This window comes from Rhea pennata, chromosome 3 (genome assembly GCF_028389875.1).
Source record: "Rhea pennata isolate bPtePen1 chromosome 3, bPtePen1.pri, whole genome shotgun sequence".
NCBI lineage: Eukaryota > Metazoa > Chordata > Aves > Rheiformes > Rheidae > Rhea > Rhea pennata.
In genome coordinates this window covers 42,169,478-42,191,540 of record NC_084665.1, presented here as the reverse complement: position 1 = coordinate 42,191,540, position 22,063 = coordinate 42,169,478, and the positions used below count along the sequence as shown (strand labels likewise).

Here is a 22,063-nt window from a genome sequence, read left to right as displayed (position 1 = left end):
GCATTGCTGATTTCCAAATCAGCTGTATTTAAAATTACACGTCCTGCTTGGATCAAAAAGCATTTTCTGATGGACAAAGTGCAAAAGATAATATTAATTTTCTGCAAAAGCATCACTTAATTATGTGTGGCTTCTGCTTTATAGCTTATGTAAAACATGGTTTTCTTTTATTATAGAGTCTTTCTTCTTTTTACTACAGAAGAAAATACACACCAAAGCACATGGCAGCACATTAACGTTTAAATAATAAAAAAAAACCCTAAAGCAATTGTAAAACAACATTACAATCTACTTTACAGAAATAGTCTCAATATTTAAAACAATGCCAGGCTACAGGACTTTAAGACAAGTCAGTATTTGTGTTAATCAATGACAGTTATCAATGAAGCACAGCCTAAAGACCTCAAACAAGCTCTTCACAGTAATCATCACTGCATAAGCCATCAAAATTTATTCCTGCAGAGCTTAAAATTGAGAATTTCAAGACCTTGATCCCAAGTTCACTGGAATCAATAGTGACTTTTCAATGGCTTTGGATTATGTCCCCGAGAAATAAACAGGCACAAGCAGACAGGAAGATTAGACAACCTACCAGAAAAAACACATCAATGGTAAGGGTAAACTTACATTATAATCGAAGAGAGAAAATTTGTGCTCCTGCTTTCGTTCATAATCCTAATGCAATTATACTGCAGGCTACATTGGTGCACAAGGAGCAGCACTTTCTTTGAACAGAACTTATTTAACTTAGTTGAAGATAAAACAGTAAACCTGAGCACAAAAAATTATGCATTAATAAACCACAAGTGCTTGGTAAATCTGTAAGCAATGTAAACAAATAACATTAGGAATTCACACTAAATATGAGCTTTTTTGCATTTCTTTTATGCAAACTGTAATGGAAAAGACTAGATAAAACAGTCATAATTCTGGAAAGGGAAAATGCAAAACGGAATAATAAGTTCTAAATATCTTCATACTATAGCCACTTACTTTCATTCTTTATCCTGAAGTTTAAAGGTAACATCATCTGTAATTATTATACTTAGAGTTAATACTACCTTGGGACATAAGCAGGTACTACGTGAACTCTTAGTGTTCCTCTCCTTCCTGCTTTCCGTGATTTACTCAAGAAAATAATGTATTTAGTGGGCCTGCTTCCAGTGATCCAATTACAAAACATGTTATATAAACTGATGGGAAAGTGTATACACTACCTTTTACACCATTTTTCTTTTTAATCTTCACATTTCTTTGCAAACCAACTTTACATTCTGAGAAAAAGTTGTATAAAATGTATCTATTACATGTATTCCTTTTCAGCAGTTTTCCATCACTGCAATAGCTATTAGTTAATAGGTCTCTGTGTTACGTTGTTTGCATATGTAGGCTATAATTTCACCAAAAGAAAAAAAGTAACCAAAGGTGTTAACAACTATCTGTCAAAGATTGCTCATTCTAAATAATTACCCCAGTTACTTGAGAAAAATCAAATGATGTGATTAGTTGTTTTTATAGATTCAGCCAAGCACAAACACAGCTATGTATGTGAACCTCCACGTCCCACCATGCTGTGCTCAGTCTCAATCAACATTTGATTTACCTGCAGGTCCCATTCCAGACAGGAGGGCAAGAGGCAGGCGAAGTCCACGAGGCACCACCCATGATGACCCCGCAGCGTGGAGCGGCAGCGCTTCAGCACGTTCCCGGTCCTCCCAGTGCCAGCCAGTTCAGGCTGGTGGCCAGACTCACCACCTGCTGATGCAGCAAACACCACCCCTCCTCCTCACACAGCAGTCTGGATTTGCACCCAGATGCCTTCAGGGGATGGAAACAATCAAACTGCCCAAAACTGAGACTCCCTCCCAAAACTGAGACTCCCTCCATGAGGCTGGGTCACGCTGACTAGCAAAACTTTTCTCACATTAATATTACGCTAGCATCCCACTCAAGGGGACGGTGCCGACATCCAGCGGTGCGTGATGCTCAGCTACTGAATGAGATGAAGCCTGTAAGCTCCAGGCACAGAAGTGGACTCATGTGCAGGAGCTCTCTCCCCAAACTTGCCTTCAGCTTCCTCCCTCCTCGGACCCCAGATTTCTAGATTTCTCTTACACTTCCTCCCTCCACAGGGATTCTCTTCAGGAATTTCTAAGAAAGACATCTAGCAAAACAAGCGTATTATATTTCACACTGTTTATTCCACAAGCAGAACCCACGTACAAAGCTTTGGCTGCGTTCAGTATTTTCATCATATGGTATTAAATTAGAGAACAGTTCAGACATCAGCCTATGTGCTTCACTGAGATGTTTACACAATTCCCTTCTATCTCAAATGTATGAAGGAACAACAATTATGACGCATCCGCATTTCTCAGTTTCTGGAGGAGTCTAAATATATATTTTTTTTAAAAGTGTGCATGAAATTCTTAACAGTTAGAGCCAGCAAATCACGATTTCACATTTCTACATCATCTTTTCCACCTGATGTTCTTAAGACTGTATGCCACTGAAGCATCATTCAAAGCATTCCCTGTGTCAGAAGATTCACAGTCCTTGACATAACTCTTTTCTTTCTCTGTCTCCAATAACATTTTGCCTTTTTTCCCTCCAAATATTTGAGAATAAGTCTACTAACTTCCTGCGAAAATGTACAACTACACAGAGTAAGCAAAGAGGAGTCATGCAATAAAAGAGATATGGCAAAATAGGTGTCATGCCTACCTCTGAATGTTTTAATGATTACACTCCTTAAAGGAGCCAGATAAGAAACATTTTCTGCAGGAAATGAAGTGACTAGTGAATAACATTAGGAATTCACTAACAATACAAGCTTAAACAAAATGAGGAAACAATAGCTGAACTGGTATGCTACAAGACGAAAGACAAAAAATCTGAAGTGGCATATAGCGACATTAAGATTCTCTGCAAGAAGTTTTATTACTAATTGTTTTTATTAATACTGCCTTTCAAACTCAGCAGAAAACCCATTCTTGAGCTTAAATTCACCCTCCATCCAGACAAAAGACCCTGCACACAGACAATTAAGTCTAGGAAAGAGCCCCACCAAAACGTTAACATGTAATTCATCATGAGCAATTTGATGATACACTTCTGTTTGCTCTTGGCCTCGTTTTCTCCAAGTCAGCAAGGATGCTCCAAGCAAGCTGGAGCCCTACCTAGAAAACAGAAGGCTGGTCTAGAGAGATGATATATTCTTCCTATTTTGGGAAACATTCTCTCTGTAATGCTTTTGACCCAAGTAGGTAGAATTTTGCTTTCTGAAAGCTGGCTGGATAATGGCTAATGTTAACATCGACAAAGCTGCAGGTAATTGAAGTAATCTCTCCTCAGACACTGTGTATTGCAGTAGTCTGCACCCTCGGGCCCTAGGAATCTGGGTTCTTACTCTAAAAGGCCTAGAAAGGATGCTGTCTCTACATGAGACCATGTATTCCCAAAGGTGTTATTTTATTTTGCACTTTAACCAACCCAAGGACAGCAACCACCAAGTGGGATGTTTCTGACCAGTTCCCTTCCTCTTCTCCTCACACTCCTGCTCCTTCTCCCACATCAAACCTGGCTCTCCCTGCATCACCAGGATTGCTGAATTAGCTCACCTGACAGAAAGCCAGCATCTCATTCAAGAGGAAGAGAATTTTCTGTAAAAATCAGCAAGTTGACCAGCTCAGCCTCTGACCACACCATCACCAGCAGCAGTACAAAGAAGGTGGCAGACCTTGCAACTCAAGAAGCCGGGCATCGCTTCTCAATAGCAACCTGACACTACAGCAGATGAGACATGCATGGGATTGCATCTTAAACTGCCAGTGTACTATCTATTCTGGGAAGCTGAAATGAAAAATGTTACATTACCATTTATCTAAAGTATTCATATGGTTCACCACTTGACTGTATGTATATTTTATCATCTTTATTGGATATAGCCTCACAACCCTGATAAGAATCTGACTAATGCTATCCATTACATATGTAAAAAAATGAGTCACAGTAAGTCTATGATACCTTACCCAAGGTCGTATAGAAAATAGGAAGCCTATTTTCACTCTTCGAATAGAGTAGCAAGTCAAGGCAGTTCCGAGATCTCACTTCTGTTTAGCGTCAAAACATTTCTTTAGGTCATCTTTAGGACACCTGATCTAGAAACTGAATACGAAGTCATAATGAACTGTAAATTCCACACTGTTTACTCTGCTCAGCTAAGCTCTGTTATTCTTTCACAGAGTAACCATCTTCCTGAGGCCAGCTGAACTTCGAGGAAGTTAAGCTAAGCTAACTTTGCAACTAAAGACAACTTCCGGCAGACAGGAATCTTAGTCAACAATTCGAGTTTTCAAGTGGCGCTGCCACTGTCAGATACTCCTTTCTCTAATACAGAAAGGTTAGTTACAAATAGGATCTGTGACATTTCCCAGAGTAGGTTAATAAAGACAGTCCACAAGAAGTCAGTCCAACTGAAGAGTCTGTCCTCAGAGCCATCCAGTCAAAGTAATATCGGGGTAGAGGGGAGGATTTCACCTCAGCTTCCTTTTTAGAACTGGAACCAGCAAGCATCTCCACTAGTCAAAAGGCAACTAAGCTCAGGAATGAGCCATTTAGAGGCCAAACAGTCAAGTTTTTCATTCCTCAGGAGGGAAGGTAGCACGTGAAGACAACAATATGAAAAAAAAAATGGATTTACCAAGCAAATTGTGTTGCACTAACCTGATCATCTTGTGTGATGAGATGGCTGGGTCTGTGGACAAGAAGAGAACAGAAGACGTGGCATAGCTTGACTTTAGCAAAGCCTCTGACAATCTCCTATAACAACCATACAGACAAATTAGCAAGATGTGCATTGGTAAGCAAATGAGATGATGGGTGGAAAACTGGCTGAACCATTGGTCTCAAAGGGCTGCAGTCAGTATACAAAGTCCAACTGGCAACCAGTTACTACAGAAGTCTCTCCAAGATTGCTACCAGGATCATTACTGTTTAAAATCTTATTAATGACCTGCACAGAGTGACTTTCAGTGACACGGATAAGACAGGGCTACTATTCAGACTGGCTCATGAAATGGGCTGATAAGAATCCCATGAAGGCCAAAGGCAAATGCAAAGTCCTTCACTGAGGATGAAATAACCCTCTAAAACAGTACAAGCAGGGGGGCTGACAGGCTAGAAAGCAGCTTTGCAGAAAAGGATGCAGGTGTTTTGATGGAAAACAAATTGAATATGAGTCAGTACTATGCCCTTATGGCAGAGGAGGCCAACCATATAGTATATTAAAAGTGTAGTCAGCTTGAAAAGGAAGCAATTCTTTTCCTCTTCAGTACTTGTAAAGCTGCATCTGGAGTACTGTGTCCAGTTTAGGGCTCCCTGATACAAGACAGGCATAGATGCACTGTAACAAATCCAGTGGAAAGCCACTAAGATAGCCAGGAGCCTAGAGCACATGAGGTACTAGGAGAGGCTGAGAGAACTGAGCTTGTTCATCCTTCAAAAAGAAAAGCCATGGGGTGGGGGAGAAATTTTTCTGCTGTCTTCAACTATCTAATGGGAGAACACAGAGAAAATAGAGCCAGACTCTTCTGAAAAGTATGTGATGAAAGGATAAGAGGCACAAGGGAATATGGAGAAGCTGGACAAGAAACTCCAGTTAGATATCAGATTTTATTTTCCTCCAATATCCCCCATGAAGGTAGATAAATATTAGAACAGGCACCAGAAGAGGTTGTGTAATCTCCATCTTCAGAGATATTCAAAACTCAAATGGACACAGCCCTGAACAATGCAGTCTAATTGGTCTGCTTTGAGCAGGGGATTGGACCAGATAACCTCCAGGAGTCCCTTGCAACCTGAACTATTCTATGATTTTATAATCAAGCATCATTCAGTTCCCCAAAGACCAGACTAGGAAAGCAGGTATGTTTATGCCATAGAGCAGACTACCTCATTAACTGATTTCCTAGGCATTTCTTGTCTCATAAATAAGGATAAGAAAGTGCGATAAGTAGTGACAAGAGAAATCAATTCCGACTTGGGGAACAGATAAGGGCCAAGCACAAAGGACAGCATATTTTATCAGGTATCCTCTAATGTGAGTCAATGAGACCACGTAGGTATTTCCCATAATCATCCTTTTTGGCTGGCAGATTTGTTTTCTGGCCTTCTTGAGTCCTGCTGTTATGCCCAATACACAATTTCAAGTTTCTCAATCAGGCCGAGCAGCTTTTCATCCTTTAAAGGGACACCCAGGATTCACACCATTAGTTTCCAGAAATCCAGGACTACAAAAACAAACAAAAAACCCCAGTGTAGTGAACAACTTGAACCTGGAGCCTCAAAATGCTACGCAGACACATCTAAAATAGTAAATTAGGCCAGTAAATGCTTAGCTTATACTCCATAGCCTACCAGTAACTAGAATAATGCTTCTACCAATAGTACTTGCACTTGTTCTAAGTACAGTACTTGTTCTGAGGAGTCATTCAGATTCACTGTGCTGGGGAAAGAAGAAAAAAAGAAAGTAAATAAAGAAAAGAGCCAGTTTCTATATTCCTATGTTCTAACGGGCTGTTTATTCTCAATCAGTGAGGGCTAAACCAAATTTACATTGGCACAACATGGTAGTCAGCTTGGTAAAAGTCTGCAATGATGTCTACACTTTAATACACTCAGTCTTGTTGGCTTGCTAACTTTCCAGCTTTCTGAAGGTACAAATAAAATTGTCTCACATGCTGTATCAAGTCCTAGGTTTCTAAGTTCATCTCAGGGCAGACTGTAGAGGCTCAAGACTATAGCAACGAGGCCAAAGTTGCTCTGTAAATGTCCAGATCATTCTATGAAAAAGCAATGGATGGTTATGCAGATTATGCATGTACTTTTTCCAAACTCTGCCTCCTTCAGCATGAGTAGCTTGCTCCTCTTAAAGTTAATATTAATCATGCACCAGCAGCTACTACAACAGCAGCAATCTATTTCCAGCACTGGCCAAGACCACTAGAGCAGTTTCCCTAGTTCTTTCCACCTTCTTCCATCATTAGGTTATTTTCCTTTAATTCAAGCCAGAAACATCACTCTGCTTCTCCCTATAGAGAAAAGCATTAAAAAACTCAAAAACAAAATCAGTCTTGAGTGATTATGATTTTTTTTCTTTAATAAATTGAAGTATAACTCCTGAAAATCTGTAGTTGTAAGCTTTTAACATACCTTTTTTACATTACATCATCTGCCATCTTCATAACAGACTGTTCATATTTCAAACAGCTATTATAAAACTTGCATAAATCCTATAGGGTATCCCACACTATGGGGATCACGATAGAGGAGGATCCCCCCCCCACACACACACAGGCAGGCTAAAACACAACATGCTCCTTTCCATAGCTCCTTTCCATCCTGGTGAGCAACGATTCACGGTTTTTATCCTTTAATGGCCACGCAATCTCTAGGCTGAACAGTAAATGCCTTCACGGTGTTCACTTCCCTTACTCCTCTAGGACTGGCAGTCCCAGTGAAATCAATCTAGTCTTTTCCAAAGTAAATAAAACACAGAACAAAAATCCTGGAACAATTTGTCACAACTTTGAGAGGTACTATGCAAGCAGAAGAACTTTACTGTAGAGTAATCCCCACTCCTGATACTCCCACTGCAGTACCTGAATCCCAGGTATCTCTGGCAGAACTTGCAAGAACACCTATGAGAAAACCCCTCAGTGAGGTAAAGCAGCACCTCAGAAGAGACTGGGGAGACACAGCAAGGTAATGTTTTCAAGGAATTTTTTTTCTCCAAGCTGTGAAAAAGAGAGGAAAAAAAGGAAGGAAGAAGCTGAAAACTAGCAAAACTAGAAGTGATGGTGGGTTTCACCACACATGGTTTTTATCTGCATTAAACTCCCCACATGTAGATGAAATAGCACCTGTAGAACGATGACAATAATGTCACTCCACAGGTCATCTCACAGTAGCCCATAGCTTTGTAAGTCTAACTCTCACCCCTTTCCTTTATTCAAAGGGATAGAAAGAAGCCTGCCATCCCTTCCTCCACCCCAAAAGGGTTTGCACCTTACAAAATTGACTGCAAGCCAGAAACAGATCAGCAATAACATGGAGGCTCAGAGATCACACAGAGAAAGCAAAGGGTATTTACATCAGAGGGAAACATGAATTCATGCCTTTTATTATTATTATTATTAAGTAAAAGGAGGAGACATCTCTTTGAAGGTTATCAAAGCTATCATTTCCCATTATCCATTCCACAACTGTTACGTTATCAGAATGGCCAAACTGAGCACAATCCTCCCAAAGCTGCCTGTTGCACTGAAACTGTTAGCAAGATCAAGGTGCACCAAGCACATCTCTTCACAACAGGCAGGAGGCAAAATAACATCCAGCAAAAACCAGAATAGACCAATGTAACTGTCGAAGAACAAGTTTCCTTCTGAATAAGCCAGGTTCCCCATGGCAAAAGCAAGTGGAGCAATTAGCTGGCATTGATAAAGGGTTACACAGAAGACTATGCAAAGGATGATGTTCTCTTACCTAGAAATCCAGAACAGCAAAAAGCTAACTTTTCAACCATGTCCTTAGCTAAAGAATATAGGGAGTTCATTTTTCCATAAGAGAAAGGAAAAAATGGCCAGGGGAACATAGGACATGAAAAATAAAAATGTTTACTCTGAAGAGACTTAAAACACATCAAATTAAACCAACTAATGCCATCAACAACAAGGCAGCTCAGAAACTGGTTTTGCAGAACATTATAACTTCTGCTGAGGTCAATGAAAATAAGGCATCTTTTTGCCTCTAGAGAAGGAAATAAAATAAAATGGTCTTATACTTGAATCCCTGAAGGATAAAAGAAAAAGAAAATGCAAGTATAAAATGAACACCTTCCCCTCACCCCATCAAAATTGAGTGTGCAGGGAAAATCAACTTAAATGTTAGAACACTCTGCAGATAGTCTGAGCCCTTAAGGTACATCTCCTCCTCCTGAAACTAGTAGATATTGGGTTTTCCATTAAAATGTATATAAACAGTCATAAATTCAGGACTGAGAAATGGAAAGAACCGATGTTATTCCAAGTGCCCAGCAGTTTGATCATTTTCATCTACAACTGAAATTTAGATTTATCAAATTTACAACAAAAATCCTACCAAAAGGTATTTAAAACTGTTGGCATTGTTATACCTGAAAGTACTACCACACATAGGTGCAACTCCAGGTCATCACTAATAAAATACTTGTCCTCAATGGCATTAGGAGCTTATCTATACTCCTTGCATCTTCCTGTCACACAACATATAGGAGATGAAAGACAAAGGCTTGCTGGCTAAAATAAATGCGTCAACTTGTTTCCCATGCAAAGTGAAAGAAATGTCAAGCTGTCTTTGATGTTCATGAAACACTGCACAACAGAGAACTTCAGCTCTCTGGAAGACAGTCCTGTCACTCAGATGACAAATGGAGACTAGTCACAGTATGCAATGGTTTATTCGCATGGAGAAAGGATGATTGAAGTGATTATTTGTGTTGCTCTCCCCACATGCTTCAAATAGTATAACAACTTTGCAGATGATATGGCAGCCAATAACTAAGAAAAAGCATTATTTAATTTTCACATTTTTGGCTTAGAATCCATAGGACCCACTTTCAATGCAGTTTTGCTTCACAAGCAATAAGAAAAATGCTTGAATCTTTATGTAAGTCTATGTGAATCTGCCTGACTGCAGAAAGGAACAGGAATATATATCGCAGAATAATTATGTTCAGACAAAAAGCAAGAGTTACTTATTAAAAATCAACATTTGAACAAAATACATAAAATTTTTATTTTACTTCCATTTTCAGTTAACATCCATACACATAGATATTTGGAGTGGGTTTTGTAATATGTAAAGAGGATGTTTGATATAAACACTTATCTCAACAATATTTGCACAACTATAGACGTATGGAGGTTTACATCAAAAGCTTTAATAATGCCATCTAAGAATCACTGAATTTGCCTCCTATGCAGATAACAGATGTTAAAAAGTGAACAGTGAATAGAAAATGAATTCCAAAAAGACATGTATTTAAAATCAGAATAACTTACCAAGTAATTTGTTAGCTGAGGCAGGTCTGCACTAGGGGTTTGATAAGACTCACTCACATTTAAAATTCCTTGATCTTTTGAAGAGCAGAAGTGGCCCCTGTGCTCAGTTTAAATACTTTATATTTCTCTTTTGACAGTCTTTTTGCATAGCTTCTGTGTTCCTCGCTTAAAGTAAGAGTAACTAGCTAAATGAGCCAAAGACTCCATGTCTCAGACAGAAATTAGAGTCAGTAGTTCAAATATACAATCATTTATTACACTGTTGAGTAAATTTCTCAAGTACCAATATTTTTGCATGTTTTTAGAACACACTGTTCCAAAAAGTCAACCACATGTGTTGAAAAATTGCATTTTCTATTCTTTTCTTGTTACTCCGTTTGGCCAGTTTGTATGCAGATACTGATGACGGACCTTCCTTTTGGCCACAACTTTAAGGTGAAGTCCCTGTCCCCTCTTCAAATCAAGTAAGCCAAAAGAGAAGAAAGAAGGAAGAAAGAAGGAAGAAAAAAGGGAAAAAAAATTCATTTCCAAAGCTAGGACCTTGGAAAAATGTTACCCTGTCAGAACAAAAAAATATTAAACATAACCCTTATAAAAGAGCTAGGTTGTGACATGCAATACTGAAATAGGTTGATTTGTCATTAAAAAAGCTCAGGGAGACAGGAGATGGGAAGAGTATAAAGTATCATAGAAGAAGAAACGCTCAGGTCAATAAATCCACCTTTGGAGAGGTGAAAGAAAAAAGTTGTGCCACATAGCTTTTGTCAAAAAATAACTAAGTAGCAGCAATTCCTTAAAGCCAAACAGAATACTTGGAACAGCCACTACACAGACAGCCTAAAAGAACAAAGTAGCAAACTGCAGGGGAAAAAAAAAAATTATAGCGTTGAAGTTTCCAGAAGTGTAGCGTTTCGGCTATCAAAGGGTTGCAGAAGTAAATTGATTTAGGCTGATTGGCATGAGCAGCACACGTAGCACAGGCAGGGAAGACAGGCTGGCACATTATAGCTTTCAGTAGCAGGAGCCGGATGCAACTGAACCATGACAGCAAAACTCAGAACAATACTGCGTAAAACGGGATGAAACAAGAAGTGAAGGGTTAGGCACTATCTGCCTGTCACACATCCAACGGGGAATTCAAAGAGTCTCCAGGGACAGCAGCTCATGCTGAAAAAAGGAAGTTGCTGTGTTTAAAATGGTAACGCTCTCCAAAACGCTCATGTGATTTTGTTTCCTGATAGACCCCCAAAATTGTTGTTCTTATTCAAACAATAAATCATGCTCAAGGTAAGGGCCTGAAACAGCATTTAGTATATTGGTGATCTTTTTACATGCTCATAGTATCCCAAATAAGCACCAGTAAGTCTTAAGCATCTGACTTGGTGAAAACCACATTCTACTAACTTCACCATGTTCTTCTTCTTACTGAAGAAGAAAAAAAAGAAAAGAGAAAAAAAAAGTAATTGCAAGTATTTCTAGAATTGTTGGGCTTTTACTCAAGAGTTCTTTTTGCTTGTCTGTTTTAAGCCACTCGTTTGTAGCTTGTGCTTCCTTAAAACTACCCCACCCAGCCACCCTGTTTGCTACAACTGGTAAATTCTGCTAGATAAACAGAGATGCATCTTCTCGGGAGTCTGAAAGTCACCGATCCTATATAGGCAGCACAGAATATACTTTGTCCCATATTATTTTAAGCAGCACTTGCACACAGGACTGTATGCATGACTCCAGAGGACTCTGTATGTGGAGAATAGAGTTGACTATTCATGAAACACGTTCCCTTTACTTCCCAAGAAAACACATACTGAGAAGCAAAGTCTAGCACATACTTCAGATTGTGACTGAAGCCATTGCCAAATACTGTGACTGTTAGGCTCATATCCTGCCAGAAGTTAGCATTATATTTCCCATTCGAAAACTAAGAAACTCCCTTCTGTAAGATGTCAAAGACCATAAAGATCAGTAGATAGTATATCTTCAATCTCAAACTTTACAGGATGCACAAATGCACTACTACAGGCTGTAAGACAACCCTCTAATAAGCAGGGAGAAGTTATTTGATATTTTTGACCGGGGGAGGAGGGGGAGGGAAAAGCTCATTAGCTTGAAGTCTCTGAACTACTTTATTCTGGAAGGTACAATAAATGAACAGCACATGGTTACAAATGCACACGAACTTCAGTTTATATAGGCAGAAATGCCTATACATCCCACTGCATACATAGTCAGAGCCAGCAAAAGTTGTTCAGGTCCTGGAGAAAACTCAGAGAGCTTCAGCCCCAGGTTATTCCACCCACACCAGCTGTGCTACTGCTGCCCAGCAAGAGGCTGAACATGCGCTTGTCAGAAATCACAGAAGACCAGGAAAGCAGCCACTTCAGAAATTCTCACCTTGTTTTTTCTTAATGTTTCCAGGAACACAAGATTCTCTAGATGCTGTTGGGTCCTCCCCAATAAACAGCTACGGGGAAATCACAGAACTTGACAAGACCATCTCTGTTCTTCCATTTGCTCCCCTAATTCATTTACCACAAACAGCAACAGGTTTTGTGTTTAAAGCAGGTGCACATTTTTACTTAAAAAAGCATGAAACATGGAAACACATGATCCCTGCAATCTTTAAATTGAAGTCATTTTAGTTTTAAGTTTAGCTTTTTATTTGATTTTTTTTTTTTTTTTTTTTTGACAGAATGGATTTTTCTCCACCTACACATTTTAACTAGCAAAGGCACTATTTTAACTGGGGGCACAGCAATCATTTCATAGGCAGCTTTTTATCTCTGAGGGTTCTTTGGGCACCTGTTCATTAATCCCAGTGGCTGGCAAAGTTTCAAACACACCAGATTGCTTTCCTTCTGCATTCTCCATTCTGAAACATCTTATGGCGGACTTAAATGGCGAACAACTGGATTTATCTCATTTTTGAATGCGAATTTTAGTTTCAGATTTTCAGTTTAACTTAATTTTTCCCTATCTCTTATATCAGGATCCCTTCTACCCCCTCATAGCTTTCCATCAAGGTACTTCCTGTGTGCTAACAGCTAAGTGCTCTCAACTGTGTATCCAAAAACTAGCCAGATAGTCCACAGTCAAAGCTCAGGAAGAGAAAAGGACTCCGAGTCTGACTCTTCCCCTACTTGCTTAGCCTACTACAGTCGGACTTGCATTTTTCTACCCCACTCCCACGGCAGCTGAGCTCTCAGGAAGCTGGAAAACGCAGCTCACATCTGCACTGTTGGTTAGCGGAGACTCTGGCTGGGGCTCTGGACCTAGATCAAGCAACAAGTGCACAAACCGTATTGCGGAAAAAACACCTTTAAGACCATTAATGACTTGCCGCAGTAGAAGTCACGCCTGAAGTTTGCCCAGCACACACAGTACAGGATCCCTAAGCAGATCGCTCCTGCCCAGAAAGGCTCAGCGGTGGCACACGAGGGGCAGCAGCACAACATCTCCGCCATGCCAGGAGCACTAACAACGTTTGCAGTGTTTGCTGTGACTGGGATCGCTGAAGACACCACCAGCTTTTACTCATTCACGTTTGAAAACAAAAGCGTAGCTGCTCACTGTGGTAGGCTTTTTATAGCACAACATACACCAGCACTTGCAGAATCAAGCTAACGGACAACCTGAAGTGTGTGTCTACTAAACTAAGATCATGAAAAAAAAATACATTTTTATATATATTTATATATATCAGACTGGCGACTGATAATCTTCTTATTGGTCACGGTCACAGCACCTCCCTTCTCAGCACTGCTCCACATTTGCATCTGCTCTAAGCAGTTCAAAAAGCCTTGGGGAAAATCTAGCCTATCTAATTTATCAGAATGGCAGGATTAATCTGAATCGCTATTTGCTTTATTAGCAGCAATTCTCAAATACATCAGCTTTTTATTCCATTAGACATTTTACTGCTATTGTAAACAGTGAACTCAAATAGCAACAAAAATTAAAATAGAATCACTACTATTTATGAGCTATAACAACTATATAAATTATGAACCAAGCTGCTGATTATGTTGACAGCATGCAGTCAGAAATAGAACCATCTGAGCTTTAGGAAATTCATGTTTCCAAGCAAGACAATTAATAAATTGTATTCCTTTACACATAATGCATATATAGAAAAGGCGTTACAAGTTGTACAAAAATTGGAGAATACATCTATCTTAGATGAATTTGTCTCCATCTTCAAACAGCAAACCAGTGAAGTATTGCTAAAATACTACTCTAGTACTTTCCTGTCCAGAGCTAGATGCTATCTACATAATCAAGATGCTATCTTACACAATGCATTTGATCAAAACAAAAACTAAACAAGTTAAATTCCTATAAATACACTCAAACCCTATATTATATTTGAAAAAACCTTTCTAAAAGAGACAGGATTTGGAAGAGCAAACCTTAAAAAAGAAGGATTAAAAGAAGAAATCAGACTTCAAATTTTGATGGATGAACATCCAAAAAACAAGAATATGCTTGCAACCTAATAAAAACTAACTTCAGATTCAACTAATTCACCTCACTGGAGCCAGGGTATTCGCTCTCTTCCTCCCTTGAACCTGAAGTTCTCCTCCTAACTCCCCTCGCATATTTACTCTTTCTTACCCAAGAGGTCCTCTTCCCCTACAAGCACAGCAGATAACCAGACCATCACAATAAGCCCAGTATTTAAATCACTTCTTATGGGAAGATCAGGATAACCGTTCTCCCTTGTAACTCCAAGGAATCTGGCAGTGTTTCTGAATTCTCGATGAGCACCCCAAATGCCTCCCTATCAGACAGGGAGGAAACACCTAGCTGTGCACCCACTGCCCTAGCCCCCCATCCTGGAAATGCAGGCATATGGGCCATCAGCAAGCAGCAGCACAGGACCCCGATCCAGTCGACCGGTGAATATGAATCCTAGCGCACATTCCTATTCTCTAGCCTAAATATATTCTCTCTCTCTCTCTCCTCATCTAGTTCAAGATCAGTGAAGGAGACATCCCAAGCAACTGGATTGTCCAGCCAGACTAGACAAAACTAGAGACACTAGAGGAACATCACTGCACTGGAAAAGAAAGATTGTAAGTTTTTACTCCAATAGCTGTCATCTAGAAACAAAAAATTCAGAATAGCACCTAAATGTCATTTTGCATGAAGTTTCACTTCAGATTCAGAAATATGACAGGGAGGAATATTCAGCTGAAGACGATATACAGTCCTTCCAAGATGCTAGCAGAGCAGCCAGTTCTTCTCAGTAATGAAATTATGTAAAAAGCCTCAGAATCAGTCCTGAAATAAGGTTACAGAAAGAACAGAAAAACAGGTGGGTGGTTATAAGCATGTTCCTCAGGAAAAGTCTCCACTAACAGAGAAAAAAAATTGAGTGTCTATTGCCAACAGAAGTTTCTTCTCTAGCAATGATAAGAAGTATATTGCTTCCTATCTTGAAGGGTGATGAAGTAGGTTTTGTTAGACTCTGGGATGAGTTGCTCTGTTGTTTCTGTGTCAGAGTAGCCTGGTAAAGAGATTTTCACCGCAGTGTTTCAGCATTCCTTGTTCTGGAACGGATGAAAGCCTAAGCTAGACATAAAAAAACTAAATTCAGCCAAGGAAGTCAGTGTTTTCGGGCAGCCTCTACAGTCAGCAAAGTGACTGCATTTGGAGGAGGTATTCACCAAGGAAAACTTGCTTAGCCTCTCAAGCACCCCTGCTGTCTTTAAAAGCATTATTGTTAATGCTAAGAGACCAAACCACTGAGGACTACAGAGTATTTGTTTATGCACCAGACCAAGAGACCAGGTTGCAAGTTTCTGAAGTCTCTAGTTCAAAAGCTGAACAAAGAAGGATCAACACTGATACGAAGTGGTGACAGTATGGCAACCCATACTTCACAGAAACTAGTGTCTGGGATAAACCTTGCCTAAGGTTTATGTATTTTGTTCAAAAACTAAAAAATTTCCTATCAAAGAACTGTTGAATGGGTTGAATTAAATTTGCACATGCACATATAAAATAAATTTTAAATGCAACTGGGAAACTGTTTTGTTTTCTTAGGCAACAACAAAGAGCCAGACACTGTAAATTAAGCCTGTTACAGTGACTATGCCTCTCAGTTGTTTTAATTTTAGCTTTGAAGATCTGGGCTTTCAAATTGACTGATGTTAAATTCATCAGAATCAATGCATTACCTTAATCTAATGTTGAGTTTTTCCTGGTGTGTCAGAAGAGTAGCTTCTGAGACTGGAAAAAGAAAAATAAATTACTATAGCCCTTGTGTTTTCACTGCTTTGCAACACGAAAATATTTGCATGTATCGTAACTACCCAACATTACCAGAGAGAGATTTTCAAGGAAAACAGCACTTCAACCCCTTCACGCAGTCTCTCAGCCATGAAGGTAACTGCATGCTACTGCTTCAGCAAGGGCTTCAATGCATGCCAATGCCACTGTGGCAGTCAGATAATTTCTGTACATCAAAGTCTTCTGCTAAGCGAGAGCTAAAAATCCCTCTACTTAATGGTATTTGTTTCTTTAAAATGAGGGGGCAGAGGGGAGCCTACCTCAGGAGCCAGGTAGGCACTTTGAATTAAAACTGGCAACTGCACCATGAATATGCTCCAAATGCTGGAACTATTCTGAACCTCCTGAATTGTCCCTACTTACAAACCTGGAATGGTATCTTTACACATGGTGTAGTTCATTTCTTCTTTGGTTTCTGACATTATTCCAGATAGTCTTCAGCAGGAATAAATTATTTGCTAAAGACTGTCAATTCATCTAATTCTTGAAAAGCCATGTGTTTGTCTTCACTACAAGACAGGCTGCTTTGCAAATGTAATGATTTTTTTTTGAATTCCAATTCAGAAACTTTTATTATTCTTACTTAAGTTAAAGTTGCTGGCTCTAGCCAGATTTGGCTTGGCTTTGAGATCCACACATGTTATTTGCTTTACATCAATGTTGTGTTAGGTTAGAGCAATGCACATAGTATCTCCTGTCACCCTTAGGATGTCCAATTCTGAAGCTTATAAACCTTTCCCCCATCTGTTAGCACTTGCGCTATCTTGCATGTAAGAGCAGAGACACAACCTTAAGCTGTTTCACCATGTTTTGGATAAAAATTTCCTGCACTGTAAGGGGCGGGAGGGGGGGGGAGGAGGAGGGGGAGTGAAGCGCCTGAGCCTGACATTTGCTTTTTCATTTGCCTCTGTTGCCACATGGCATCGCCTTCCCTCTACTTCTTTCCCCCCTGGGGAGCACCACCAGCAGTGCAGCACTGGTGTGCCCATCGACCGCCTGCACTACATCAACTGGTCAGGTCAACTTGCATCACAGCAAGATTACTTAGAACCTGAAAATCCTGAAGCCGCCTTCTTATTGATCAAAGCTTATGTAAAAGTGAGAGACGCCACAGTAATTATCAGTAATTTTTCCTAATTTTGACAACGCCATCAGTAACAGGCTGAGATGATCTCCAGGTAACACAATTCTGATACCAGGCCTCTCAAAGAGTTATAATATTGAAGCTGATTCTTAAAAGACAAATTTTAAAAATTAATGTAGTTGAGTAAACAAGTGTATTTAAAAGTTACCAAGAGAGAGAGATTGCCAATACAAATCTTCCTTTCCAAATACGTATTTGTCATGCAGAAAAAAAAACCCGAACATCCCTGAATCTATACTTCAAATGTTATCTGTTGGAGTTTAAAAAAAAAATCCATTTTTGTTTTAAAAAAAAATCATTATTTAAAATTAGGTTCTGATTTAGAATACTTTGCTGAGGTACTAGGAACATAGCTATATGGTATGCACCATTACTCAAGGATGCAGAAACATGATGGAGACTTGCTGCAAATTAAACTAAGTATGGGAAACTTCTCTTCCTCTTACCAATTCACATCTCTAAAGAACAGCCAAAAAAAAAAAGACAACCCCCCCACACACACATACACCCTTCTTTCAACATTCAGCATCCCCACCCCCTAAAAAACCTTGTGCAAAGGACAGTTAGGAACTTTTCACACAGCAGTTTTCACCCTCATTTCTTCCAGTGCCTGGCAAACAGCTTCACAAAAAGGCATTAGGAACCAGTTGAAGCAGATGCTTAGGATTTGAACAATATCATCTCTGGAGGGATGTTAATCAGAAATTTGCAACACTGCTACAGTGACATCCAGAACACAAAGGTTCCTCACATCTCTGATAATTTCCTTCATTAACCTACAAAATACTGGCACTTTGACCCATTAGCTACAGCACATGTACACGTCCGCAAAAATTCCTGATCAACCTATCTTTAAACACACTAAAGCAGTCTCATTTCATCTTAAAGACAGGGTTTGAGTTCAATGAGCTCATAAAAAAAAAAAAAAAAAAAAAAAAAAAAAAAAAAAAAGAATGAGTTGAGTGGTAGAAATTGGTTATTTAGTCCTGTGGGTTACCTTTTTGCAAGGGGCAATATCACAGTGAGGGCACAGACTATACTAAGATTCACTGACAAACAATCAACTACCACGAAGCCAGCAATAAATTCCAGCACTTGACTTCTTCTATGGTCAGTTAATAATTAAGTATCCAAGAATTTAAGAAATGATCATATGTATATCTCAACTGGTTCTATTTTCAGGAAAATCATGGCAACAGTTGAATTTTGTACCTCTTAACTTTCACACTGCAAATTCAGGTCAGTTAAAAACAAACAAAATCCTCAATAACTTTATTAGTTTTGAAATTTAGAAACAAACTATTTATGTATTTTATATATATATTTAATATATACTGACTTCAATTCTTAAGAGGGTTTTTTGGTCCTTCAAACTATATATTGATTAATGATAAGTGTCTCACATCAATAAGTCTTGCTAGTCACTTTTAAAGCAGTCAATATATTACCATCAACTGTGGTCTACAAGGATTTACTGAAAGTAGTATATAAGATATACTGGCCCTATTTTACTCCTATTACAGCCACACTAACAACCTTCTAAGTAACAATTTCACTGGAAAAAAACAACCCCTCCCCAAGACCTATGGTGTACCTATAAAACTTGAATATGTTCATCCATATCTCGACTTACACTCATTACACGTTTCTTCTGCCTATACCTATCACTATGAAGCATCAAATTTATAACTACATACTTTTAAAACCAGTGCATGCATGCTCACTCCTTGTGTATCGATTTTCTTTGTAAGTCTCAAGTAACATAATTGTCTCAAAGAGGAACTGCATCCACCTCATGAAGTATGCATATCTTCATCATCCAACATGAGAGCCAATAACCTATCATATGTCATATCATTCAACAAGATCCATCTCAAATTGGTTTGTCTTCTGGAGTGAGAGAGGGGGGTGTGGACACTAACTTCTTTAGCAAGAAAACCCTAAGGAACCTCAAAGCTTTACCTGAAAATAGAAACAGCAAACAACAACATTGCATCAAAACTGTACTAAGCAAAATACAATCTAGAAACAAATATATATTTTATTCACATTCACTGAGGTGAGCTAGGCAATAGCTTCTCTGTTAAAACACGAATAGTGCATTTATTATAAGAATAACTTACTTTCACACACACACAGTTGGCATATCTAATGTGCTGCAGAGCATCCACAAATTGCAATGAAATAACTACTTCATTGCAAGCAAGAAATATCAATGTTCCATTTTTTCTTAGCATAGCTCATATAGGTTATGGGAATAAAAATAACTAGATCAAATGAGAGTCAAATCCCCAGAGGAACATGCATGCATACCAAACTTATTACAGAAAAAGCTTCTTCACACTAGTGCTGCAGGGTTATTGAAGATTACTACTGTGACAAAATACTGACTTCATCAAAAAAGAAAAATAAGGGCAAACCAAAATTAAGGTTACAGAGCTATCTTCAAGCAAGTTAGCGCTTATTTTCCCCCATCCATGCTAACATCATGGTATGATTTCACATACAGATATTTGACCATGCTAATACTCAGCTACCGGAACAGTGTTTAGTTATCAAACTGTTGACAGACTATTTCATCCATTTATAACCATTCACTTGCTGACACACATCAACATGTAGGCACTTCTGGACAAAACCTGCTACAAAAACCAGAGTCTGAAATTCTGTGCTTACTGTGTTTTAGCCATCAGCCCTGCTGAGATAAGGCATTGACCTTTCCTTTCGATTCACAATGGGAGAATACTCTGCTTACAAGCTTACTACTGCAAAGCCTTGTTGTTAGATTGAAGAATTGCAAAACCCTGTGTAGGAAGGCAGAGAGGACTCAATACCTTTCTCAAAATTTGAAATGTGACATTTTCAGCAGTTCATCAGTTCTTGTCATTTCCCCAGAAGTGTCAACAACCCTAGTTTAATATTTCACTAGCAGTGATAAGACATTCTGCAGTTTGGTAGAAAGGGAAGGTTACACCCTTTCAACCAGTTGATAGTTCGGGTTTTTTTTTTTCCCTCTCCACGTTTCATCTTTAAAAGATTCTGCTATGCCATCAAGAATTTTCACGCAATAAGCGTAATTCACCCCTGGAACAAGGTAATTTCTACCAAAAGAGACTTCAGGTGGCTGCATCGCAAGAAATATTTTCCTGTGCATCTCAAAGTCAATGAGATTGTGATTGTCATTTACACTAGTGAGGACTGTTACATTATGCAAACCCATCCACATTCTTTTGCATCCCTGCAAATGTGCAGCTACTTCCCTATTTTGGCTGTACAGTACCCTCTAACAAAGGAGTTCATGTAATAAGCTATTCAGAAAACTCCTACACAAGTCACCTATGCACATCACCTCAGCTCATCTCCTTGCTGTTAAAAGCAACATGAAGAATCCTTTCAAACATCTTCTAAGACACAAGACTACTTAGAAGCACCTTAAAATCTCATAAAGTATTCACAACAGCCACCACAGTATCAATTCCACTGTGGTCCCAAACATACTTAGTTAAGTCATGTACTGCTGCTGCAGGAATAGATGCCTTGTAAGAAATCTGCTCTACCCCACAAAGGTTGAAAATATTCAAAGTCCCACGAAGGAAGGGAAAGAAAAAAAAAATCACAGCTAGAACTGAAGGCTGTATTTTCTTTTGGCAATTTTAGAACTACATTATAGTCACTGTGAGATAAATGCTCTAACCTCCATCTGCACCATCCCAATATTTCTCCTCCCACATCAGTGCTGAATTTGCGGGAAGAGAATGAATAAGCCAAGAACATTCAAAATATTTCCAGTGAGAAAGAGACTTGCATGCCGATGTGGGAATAGAATTGACTCTTAGGCACCTGGGATGTGACCAGCCTGGGATCTCCGAGTCCTCCCTCTACCATTCGGGAATACAATGCCCGATGGTACACTCGAGCAACACTTTTCTTCTGGAGTCCAAGCTGGTAGAGATGCAGCCTAACAGAGCACCTACAGAGAGCTCTGGGGAGAAGAGGGGGAAGAAAATGTGAGCCGGCTTACATGCTCCAGCTTGTCCTTCCTCCTCAGCCAGACGCTGGCACTGTAGTCCTGCTGCTTGACGGTGCTGTAGAAGTTGGCACCTACGCGGGTGAGGCTCGGGGAGGGCTCCCGGGGTCTGCTCTTCAGCCTCATCTGCTCGAAGCCCTCATGGGGGGACGAGGAGAGCCAGTCATGCCTGACTTCCATCTTGACATGACAAGGCAGAGTCCAAGGAAAAACCAGAGGCAACCAAGAAATTAAGAGGCACCGGATGCAGGAGGTCCGAAAATAAATAAATAAATAAGTAAAATAAAATAAAAGGTGGGAGAAGAAGAAAAGAAGGAAAGGGGAAGAAAAATTAAAAAAAAAGGGGGGGGTGGCAGGAAAGGGGAAGGGAAGGCGAGAAAGGAGAAGCAGCGAGGTAGGCGGGGTGGAGGGAGGCGGAAAGGCTGCAGGTATGAAAGGGAAGAAAGGGCGCGGAGGGAAGACGCCGCTCCGAGACGCTGCTGCTGCTGCTTGTTGCCGGCA

At 39.5% G+C, this 22,063-nt stretch overlaps 1 protein-coding gene across 1 annotated transcript in view; it reads right to left on the bottom strand.

Annotated features, from left to right (window-relative positions):
• The window catches only part of PLD5 (phospholipase D family member 5), a 173,755-nt gene extending 152,013 nt beyond the window's left edge, over positions 1–21,742 (bottom strand). The window contains 1 exon segment of the mRNA XM_062573640.1: positions 21,557–21,742. Coding sequence (XP_062429624.1) covers positions 21,557–21,742 — 186 coding nt within the window.
• Positions 21,743–22,063: the final 321 nt, after the last annotated feature.